The sequence below is a fragment of the Arachis duranensis genome, chromosome 8 (assembly GCF_000817695.3).
Source record: "Arachis duranensis cultivar V14167 chromosome 8, aradu.V14167.gnm2.J7QH, whole genome shotgun sequence".
NCBI lineage: Eukaryota > Viridiplantae > Streptophyta > Magnoliopsida > Fabales > Fabaceae > Arachis > Arachis duranensis.
In genome coordinates this window covers 25,355,281-25,365,710 of record NC_029779.3, presented here as the reverse complement: position 1 = coordinate 25,365,710, position 10,430 = coordinate 25,355,281, and the positions used below count along the sequence as shown (strand labels likewise).

Here is a 10,430-nt window from a genome sequence, read left to right as displayed (position 1 = left end):
CTCAGACGGGAATGCTCAGCAGTCACAGTGCACACCAATTGCTACCAGCAACGGAGGACGTGTGCGAGGGAGGTTGGCTCCTGAAGTCCTGTGCATCAAGGACGCAGTTCGAAGGTCACATGGCGGTTGCTGGAGACGGGATGTTCAGCTTCGACAATGGAGATTTTAGGTAATAGCGTGACCTTCCGTTCAGAATAGATGAATTGGGGAAAATTTAAAAATAAGGATTAAAATAAAACTGAACAGGCATTTAGGTTAATTAGGGTAAAAAGAGGTTAATCCTTATTTTTAATTCATATTGGGCTTAACAAACAGTCAATTATAGCCATTGTATAGATATCTCATTGATTTTTTAACGAAACTCAAAATTATGTCATTTGAGTTATAATTATTGTACTAACATTTTGAATTATAGTTAGTTGGTAATTATTGTACTAGCATTTAGTAATATTTGTTATTGTATTATCATCGTACATTTACCGGATCTATATATAAATGGCTAACATTTTTAACCATAAATCATAATACATTGGATAAAGCAAAATGAAGCCTCTTCATGCTGCCGATGCAAGGCATTAATCATATCAATATTCATGGTTAATAAACATGTGTAGACATTTTCTTCTTTTTTCCCCCTCATCAATAGAATAAAGGCTATCAATTTGACTCAAGCTTGAAGCATAAGATGTGTATATATTACCACCTTAGTGAAAAGTCAATGAAATTTGCAAAGTATTTTTATAATATAATGCGATTCTTTCTTTTTTCCTGACTTTGTTTACTAGTTGTATTAAAATTCAACATGAAATTGAGCAAGGCTGACTTGTTCAAACTTCAAACCCAAAATGATTATAGTGCTTTGTCTTCTACTAAGGGAAGATTTTTTTATGATGGAGAAATTGCCTTTGTATTGAACGATTTAAATTACACAAATTTCACTTGATCTTTGGATAATGAAACGGATAAGTACATCAATTTACATTCCTTTTTTCTTTTTCTTTTCCTCTCTTTTTTCGCATAACTTATATTACACTCTCAAATCATTCTTATTTTATTAACTACTAATTCATCCTCAAATAATTTAAACGCTGACCATTTTTTTTAAAAGATGTTATTAATATTTAATCTAAATTTTTGTGATAATATTTTAATAAATATTTCATAAAAATATTCGAAGCAAAATTTGATATCTAATTTTTTTATTTTTTAAAAAAATTTGGTCATTCACAATTAAAAAAAAAAATCACTTGATATCAAATTATCAAATTTTGAGGATACAAAAAAATTTATTTTTCTAATGATACTTGCAAAAAATGACACCAAAATATGATCTTTAAAGTTTTTTAATATATATTTAATATCTAATTTTTTTATTGTATCTGTAAATCTTTCAAAAACTTATTTGTCATTAACATCTTTTATCATTAGTTTTGTCAGCGATATAGATTTTTGGATCTCGTGTTAATGGTTTTTTCCATTCTTTTTTGTTTCTTAACAACATAGGTCACCCCACTCAATTTTAAGAAAATAAATGAGTTAATAGTCAATTTGATTCTTGAAATTTAAAATTAGACTTAAATTAACTTCTAAAATTTTAACTAACTTAAATTGGACTCCAAATTTACAATAGTGACTCGTATTAATTCCTAATTTTATCTCCAAACCGTTAATGACATGCTAATTTGAGATGTTAATGTATCACATCGGGTAAAATAAAACAACGTTCACATCCAATCTTTAACAAAATAACCTCACCAATAGAATTAAAACACATTTTTGTTCACTAATAATTATTATGAAATAAAATTCGTTCTAAGATCAATTTGAGTGAAACAACGTGATTTCATTTAAGATTGAGTCTAATAATATATTGAGTATTAACTTAGAATAAATTAATAAAATTGCGCACAAAATCCCTTTTTTTTTTCTTTTTAAGTTTTCTCAGTCCTTTGAGAAAGATGTAGTATATTATTCTAAAATGTATTAAAATTATTGCTATCAAAGTTTCATTTATCATAAGAACTAAGAAGTGACACCGATCTACTCTATTAACTTGCAAAACAAAAAGGACCAATTTGGTTTTCTCTTTCTTTTTGGTCGACAAATGGATGAAATTGGATAAATTCAAGACTTTTTGTCAACAGAAAAAATGGTTATCTCCATTTGGTTTTGCAGAAAAACCCATAACCCTAAATTGGTCCATTTGGCATCACCCCTTTGGGCTATCTGTTTTATTTAGGAAAAACTTTACTGAGTTAAATCTTTTAAGTTGCTATCATCATCATTTTTTTTTTTGACAGCAGCTATAATTATGATTGTACAAAACAAAAGGGGAGCAAAAAAAAAGTATATATCGTGCCAAGAATTGATGACTTCTCTTCTTGATGGGTGGCACACAATTTATGATCATTTAACTAGGTGAGTAAAGTTAACCAGATTGCAGTTCATATGATGACGACTGGAGTTAGATCTTTGTAACTTCAAGGTCAATAAATTTGCCTACCTAGAATTAAATTCGAGAACAATTTTGCCTGTGATATTTACTTAGTTAGTACTTAGTAGTAGTTTTAAAATAAAGGAATAATTGAGTGTGTTAGTTCATTATTCTAATAAACTTATTTAGTATTTATTAATTTTAGTAATAATGAATGAATCTTAAATAAGATAAATTTTAATTATTTTTAATTTTTTTATTAGCAAATATTTTCGATATAGACTCAATCATTTTTCTTTAATATATAATCTATATACTATAGATCAATGAGAAAATAAAATTTTTTATTTATTTAACCGTTGTAGTAACTTAACTTAGGCTGTATTTATTTTTTGAAGTTGAGATTGAAAGATTGAAAGTGAGTATTATATTTGACGATCAGAGATTAAAATTAAAATTTTAATATCGAAATACAAAATTTTAGTTTTTTCAATACTTTTAGATAGTGAAAATATACGGAATATTATTATATTAATATTAAAAAATTTTAAAAAATATAGGCTAAAATTTTAATAACACTTTTTTTTAAAATATTTTTATTTAATTTTTCAAATTCTAAATCTACTCCTTATTATCATATTTATCTTAAACTAAATACGATATTGAGATATAATTCAATATATTTTATAGCGAATATAGTACAATGTATTATTAATATTGTATTAATGATAGGATTAATAATGTCATAGATAACTTAGACATCGACAAAGTCCTCTTGGCTTTTGAAATTGACTTCATACATCAAGATTGTCCATAAAAAAAATATTAATACACAAAATCAATCTAAAAAATCACTTAAAAACTTTAGTCCTTAGACATATAAAGGTCATGGCGTATAAAAATAAGCTCAAGGAACGTCATTCTCATTCCTTCTCAAGTAAGATAATTTTCTTCTTCATCATATGTTATTTAAATACAAATTATACATTACATAACCTAAATGAAATAAAACGGTTAATATAGTAAAGGAAATGAGTACTCATAGTTGTAAGTGAGTAGATAACGGAGACAGCACAAAGTTTGGGGAGCAGTTTGAGTAAGAAAAGAAAAGGTAGAAGGAAGTAGAAGAAGTAGAATCCCCAAAAAAGAGAGTGAAGTTAGTTTTCTGAAACCGAAAGTGTGGGAAGTTGAAGAAATTTAACTGGTGCGAATTTTACTGTACTTTCCCTTATTTTACTCAACCAGCGAATCTATTAACACTACGTGGCACCCCCAAACAGATTCTGCTTTTCTGCTCTCTCTGCTCTCTGCATTAATACCCCGCTTTACCACCAAATTCTATTTAATCACTTCCTCCAAAACAAAACCCTAAGGGTTCTTGTAAGAACCAATCGCCGCCGGATTCACCTCTCTTTCTCTTTCATTTCTAACTCTGCTTTCTCCTTTCCCCATTTCCCCCACGTTTATTTTCTCTTCCTTCGTATATTAGGGATGAATTTCCTTCTCAGTGATCATGGCAACCAGCTTCAATTTAATTCCGCAACATCGTTTTCTGATTGATTGAGAGCTTCAGCTCCATGAATGACTGTTGCAATTTTCGTTTAGTTTATTAGATTTTATCTTTTATTTTATTTTATTTGCATATTTGCTTTTCGAGTTAGCAGCAGTTACAAGCTCACTCCTCGAGTTGTAAATACGGGGGATTATCGTTTTGATGAGGAAAGTTTAGATTTTTGATCAGGTTTCTAGCTTTGTTGGGGTTGCTTGGTTAAGGGATTTCCATGATCAGTTTTGGTTGTTGAAGAAAATGTTATCCGAATTCGGAAGGAGGCAGATGCTTGGTGGTAACGAGGGTTCCTTTGGAGATGAATTGGAAAAGGAGATTGGGATGTGCCTTCGCGAGCAACGAAGGCAAGAGGCTGATGATCTTGAAAGGGAACTCAATATATATAGAAGTGGATCAGCGCCTCCAACTGTTGAGGGTTCTTTGAGTGCAGTTGGAGGGTTATTTGGTGGTAATGGCGCAGGTGCAGGAGCAGGTGAAGCTTCTGCTGCTGCCTTTTCGGAGTTTTCCAGGACTAAGAATGGCAATGGTTTTGCTTCTGAGGAAGAGATGAGGTCTGATCCTGCTTATCTATCGTACTATTACTCGAATGTTAATTTGAATCCTCGACTTCCGCCTCCTTTGATGTCCAAGGAGGATTGGAGGTTCACACAGAGGCTAAAAAGTGGAGCTTCGGCTCTGGGAGGAATTGGAGATAGGAGGAAAGTGAGCAGGACTGATGATAATGGTGGTAGATCTTTGCTTGCAACACCACCGGGTTTTAACTTAAGGAAACAAGAAAATGAGGTGGATAACGAAAAAATGAGAGGCTCTTCTGAGTGGGGTGGTGATGGACTCATTGGTTTGCCTGGCCTGGGACTTGGGACCAAACAAAAGAGCCTTGCAGAAATTTTTCAGGTAGCTTCCATTCATCTTGCTCTATCTTCTCAACTCCTTGACTCATATTTGTTTATTGTTTTATATATTCCGGTCATGTGTCATTTTGTTTTTACACCTATGATCGTCTACACATCTCATAGAACCTTTATTTTGTCATGATGTTAAATCAGTTTGTGTATTAGTTTCCCCCATTAGCAAGCTGTTATTTTTCTGTTATTTCTGTTTCTGATCAGACTGACCTTCTATATGAGGGCCCTTGATTTTGATTCATTAATAAAGTGTAAATATTTGGTTTCATTCTAGCTGCAAGACTCAACTTGGACAATCAAGTTTTTCCTTGATAGATTTTGTAAAAACTCTGATATCAGTTATACTATGTATTTGGTTAGAATTTAAGTCTGATTCATTTAAACGCAAAATTTCTCTCTGCGCTTCTGCAATGTTATTTGTAGTGTTTGTGGTGTCCAAGATGGCAGCATGACATACTGTCTGAACTTTAAAAAACAAAAAACATTTTGTTTTTGTTCCAGTTCTACTGATGTTCTGTTCCCTTTTGTTTGTCCACAAGTTGTGGGCATGCACTAAATTCACATTGGTACTGATAGTTCTTTCCCTTGCTTTATATAGTTTATTTGCTACGTTTAGCTCAAAATATTTTGGGCACATTAAATTTGTTAGACCTCATACAGGTTGAATAAAATGAGTTAATGCCATTTTGTCAGTAATCATTCACACACAACCGTCGCAAAGAAATTATCTTTTTGACATGTGTGTAATGTGTGTGTATGATTCGATCTGTTCTATTTTGTTCCAGCACACTTATTTCTTCTACTTGGTCATTTGGTTTGTAATTCTCCAGGATGATATGGGGCGCAGCACACCCGTTAGCGGCTTTCCTTCCCGTCCAGCCAGCCGTAATGCATATGATGAGAATGCTGATACCATAAGTGCTGCTGAAGCAGAACTTGCTCATTTACGGCGTGATTCTTCGGCCACTGATGCTTTAAGAACTGGATCAAATCTTCAGGGGTCATCTTCAGTCCAAAATATTAGCTCTCAATCTTCGTATACTTATGCTGCTGCACTAGGTTCTTCCATGTCACGAAGCACTACTCCTGATCCGCAGCATCTAGCTAGGGCTCCCAGTCCATGCCCCACGCCTATCGGTGGTGGGAGAGTTGCTGCTGCTGAGAAAAGAGGCATTACAAGTCCTGATGCATATAATGGTGTTTCCACTGGGAGTGAGTCTGCTGATATTGTGGCAGCACTATCTGGCATGAACCTGTCAGCAGATGATGTGCTAGATGGTGATAACCATTTCCAATCACAAGTTGAGTCAGAGGTTGATAATCATCGTAGATATCTTTTCGGTATGCAAGGTGGCCAGGATCATGGCAAGCAGCATGCATATTTAAAAAAGTCTGAATCTGGGCACTTGCAGAAATCATCCTACTCTGAGTCAGTTAAGAGCAGTGTGACTGGATCAGACATCAACAATCTGGCCTTCGATAGACATATTGATCAACAGAAATCTGGTGTTCCTTCCAATAAGTCTTATTTCAAGGGATCACCTACTTCTCCTTTTAGTTCTGGTGGTGGTATGCCAGTTCAATACCAGCCCTTGGATGGTACAAATCCATCATTTACCAACTACGGCATGAGTGGGTATGCTGGAAATCCTGCACTAGCTTCCTTGATGGCTAATCAACTTGGAACTGCTAATCTGCCACCCCTTCTTGAAAACGTTGCTGCAGCTTCAGCAATGGGATCCCCTGGATTGGACTCGAGAGTTCTTGGAGGTGGTTTGCCTTCTGGAGTTGCCTCCCCAGCTGATATGCATAGTCATGGTCGGCTTGCAAATCAAATTGCTGGTGGTGCTCTTCAGTCTCCTTTCATTGATCCCGGGTATCTTCAGTACATGAGGACCTCTGATTATGCGGCAGCACAACTTGCTGCTCTTAATGACCCATCTATGGACAGGAACTACTTAGGTAACTCTTACGTGAATATGCTTGAGCTTCAGAAAGCTTATCTTGGGACGGTGCTTTCTCCTCAGAAGTCGCAATATAATGTTCCACTAGGTGGCAAGTCTGGTGGTTCCAATCATCATGGTTATTATGGAAATCCTCCATATGGTGTCGGCTTGTCTTACCCTGGAAGTCCTCTGGCAAATTCTTTATCCAATTCTCCTGCCGGATCTGGCAGTCCTATTAGGCACAATGACCTGAATATGCGTTTTGCATCTGGAATAAGGAATTTAACAGGGGTCATGGGAGGTTGGCATCTGGATGCTGGAAACGTGGATGAAGGCATTGCTTCTTCTCTGTTGGAAGAGTTTAAAAGCAATAAAACCAAGTGTTTTGAGCTTGCTGAAATTGCTGGTCATGTTGTTGACTTCAGGTATGTTCTTTTTATGTTAATTTTTATCGTTTGTAATTTTGTTTTGACCTTCTGAAGAATTTCATTTAATGAATTTGCTCTAATGGACAGTGCTGATCAATATGGGAGCCGATTTATTCAACAAAAGCTTGAAACAGCTACTACGGAAGAAAAAAACATGGTTTATCAGGAAATCATGCCACAAGCTGTTACTTTGATGACTGATGTCTTTGGTAACTATGTTGTTCAAAAGGTAACTATTACCCTCTATATTTTCTCTGGACACTCGGATTGATTCTTTTTCTGATCTTGTGAGTGATCATTGATATGTTGCAGTTTTTTGAGCATGGACTTGCATCCCAGAGAAGGGAATTGGCCAACAAGCTTTTTGGTAATGTTCTGAATCTCAGCCTTCAAATGTATGGTTGCCGTGTCATCCAAAAGGTATTAGCAAATTTAGTGCCATTAGCTGATATTTCTATTTGTGGCTCTGTTTTCTTGGTATTATGTATGTTAATCTTTTTCCCGTTTGGCTTTTGTGCTTCATGTATCCCGCCTTAGGCTATCGAGGTTGTTGATTTAGACCAAAAGATAAAGATGGTTCAAGAGCTTGATGGTAATGTCATGCGCTGTGTTCGAGATCAAAATGGTAACCATGTCATTCAGAAGTGTATAGAATGTGTCCCTGAGGATGCAATCAACTTTATTGTCTCAACTTTTTTTGGCCAAGTTGTGACGTTATCAACCCACCCATATGGTTGCCGGGTGATACAGGTAGGATTTCTTGGCCGCTAATGTTACTCCTTCTTTAAGCCCTTAAGATCATTGAACGGTGAATTATATCTTTCACGTGGCAGAGAGTACTGGAGCACTGCAATGACCCTAATACACAACAGAAAGTTATGGATGAGATTTTAGGTGCTGTTAGCATGTTAGCGCAAGATCAGTATGGAAACTACGTCGTCCAGGTTTATTATTTATTCTAATTACTTAGAATTTGGGCCTCCTTTTGCTACAGTCATTGATGGATCTTTGGCATGTTGCCTTCTAGTCCCTACCCCACCATTATTCTGTGTTCAACTGTTTTAATACTTGAAATTATATTCGCATATCATGTCATCCATACCTGTCAGTTAATCTCTTTTTTGTTTCATCCTCATAAAACAGCATGTACTGGAACATGGGAAGCCTGATGAGCGTTCAGCCATTATAAAGGAATTAGCAGGCAAAATAGTTCAAATGAGTCAACAGAAGTTTGCCTCTAATGTTGTCGAAAAATGTTTGACCTTTGGAGGTCCTTCTGAGCGCCAATTACTTGTGAATGAGATGCTTGGAACCACGGATGAAAATGAGCCTCTTCAGGTTTGCTTTAAATTTTAGTTCCGATTATGATTCTAGAGTTCCCTTTGTTTGAAGCAAGTTGCATATGATGAGATGCATGTGTTGTTGGTAACTTCATTACTGAGGGATGGAGATGTGTTGCTCGCTTAATCGAGTTTGCTTAAATGTGATGTTAGTCGTGTTAAGAAAAGTTCCAATTATGTTCTGTTAAGATCGTGAGGGAGGCTGGTCTGTCGAATATCTTTGATTATTTATCCATCCAATTGGGTCCGACCTAGTAGGACAAGCTTTTGTTGTTGTTGTTGTTGTAGTAGTAGTATCCGCTTTTGCCTTTCAGTATCGTTGATCTGAGTCTAATTTAAATGTTTTGGCATGGGAATTTCTTTTAAAAATAAATTTTCACAATGGATTGAATGTTACGTTGTTTGAACAGAATAACGAGCCTTCACATTTTTGGTATTGGAACTTTGATCACAAAAAGTGTTATTCTATGTTGCCGTTCTTGATGCGGATATAATCTTATTTCTTTTTGTATAATACAGGCAATGATGAAAGATCAATTTGCAAATTATGTCGTGCAAAAGGTGCTCGAGACTTGTGATGACCAACAGCGTGAGCTAATCCTTTCACGAATTAAAGTCCATTTAAATGCACTGAAGAAGTACACCTATGGAAAGCATATTGTTGCCCGTGTAGAGAAACTTGTTGCTGCCGGAGGTACGTAATCCTTGAACTTTTCATGTTGAGTTTTCATATGCATGTAAGCATGCTAAATGGGGTCTTTTGGTTTCTTGCAGAAAGGAGAATTGCTGCACAGTCTCCTCATCCTGCTGCTTAGTTGGGCGTAGAACAAGTATGTTGTTTGTACAGCTAACTGAGACTAGTGTGAGCTGCTTCTATTTTCTCTCACATTTTCTACCTGCATCCAGAGGGTATGGTTGCCTCTGTCTATCTGAGATGGGTAGTAGCCTATTAAAAAATAAAATTCTCGGTTGTAATGAACTGTACATTTTGTAGTTCTAAGTTTATACGTAGAATTTAAGTGCGTTGGAGTATCAGGTATGTGCAAGGCTTGGTGCGCGCACACACCTGATGCTCATGCAGAGGAGATAAAATGACAATACAAGCCAGCCAGCAAGTTAAGGATGATGTAAATTCTATAAAATGGTGAGGGTAGTTTTTACAAGTTGGCGCGATGCGACTGTACAAATATGTTGCCATGTGAAGAGCTGTTAAATGTTTTAGGTTGAGGGCAGGATTTTTTTATTCCCCTTCATGTATGGTTATTCACTGACTGTTTATTCCTCAATTTTCAAGTTTACTTCTATCATCATATGTTCTATGTTGTGATACTGCCTTTATGATGCTAAGTTTCTTGTCATCCTTGAGCTTGAATCTATATATGGATGGATTATGCAAACCGGCTCAAGTGAAATATGTAGGGTTTTAATTTGATCAGGCTTGGAATAGAGTTCTAGTCACCTTTCAAAGATTTAGACTTCCTTTTAGTAGCAACTAATTCCCTTAAATATTCAAAGTAGAAAAATGAAAAACCATCTCTTTGTTTTTCTTTTTCTCGAAATCACCATATTCAACTGTAATTAATTTTTGCTCAAATCTAGTTTTTACAAATTTATAGACCTATATTTCTTATGACATGATGTGGCGACGATCGAAATAATGCGATTTTTACCATTAGAAGTGTAAATCAATCCTAATTTTGCTTTAAAATAAATAAATAAATATGCCTAACAACGCCTCTTGAACAGATTAATAAACTCCATGTCTAAATGAGCAACAATACCAACTTCTTATGCTTGATGGTTGACCCAG

The 10,430-nt window shown here is 35.2% G+C and overlaps 1 protein-coding gene across 1 annotated transcript; it reads left to right on the top strand.

Moving 5' to 3' along the window:
- The first annotated feature begins 3,538 nt into the window (after positions 1-3,538).
- Positions 3,539-9,930, top strand: LOC107461443 (pumilio homolog 2). Its single transcript, XM_016079933.3, has 9 exons — positions 3,539-4,895; positions 5,737-7,277; positions 7,368-7,509; positions 7,593-7,700; positions 7,818-8,030; positions 8,114-8,224; positions 8,424-8,618; positions 9,140-9,314; positions 9,395-9,930. The coding sequence occupies exons 1-9, from the start codon at positions 4,242-4,244 to the stop codon at positions 9,433-9,435; spliced, it is 3,180 nt and encodes a 1,059-aa protein (XP_015935419.1). The 5' UTR covers positions 3,539-4,241; the 3' UTR covers positions 9,436-9,930.
- The last annotated feature ends 500 nt before the right edge of the window (positions 9,931-10,430 follow it).

What these genes read in the sequence shown, in the direction of transcription:
- LOC107461443 (XM_016079933.3), top strand. Translation starts at nt 4,242, where the DNA reads ATGTTATCCGAATTCGGAAGGAGGCAGATGCTTGGTGGTAACGAGGGT. An exon ending in GGTCATGTTGTTGACTTCAG is followed by an intron (nt 7,278 to 7,367) that starts GTATGTTCTTTT and finishes TCTAATGGACAG; the next exon opens with TGCTGATCAATATGGGAGCC. An exon ending in ATGGAAACTACGTCGTCCAG is followed by an intron (nt 8,225 to 8,423) that starts GTTTATTATTTA and finishes CTCATAAAACAG; the next exon opens with CATGTACTGGAACATGGGAA.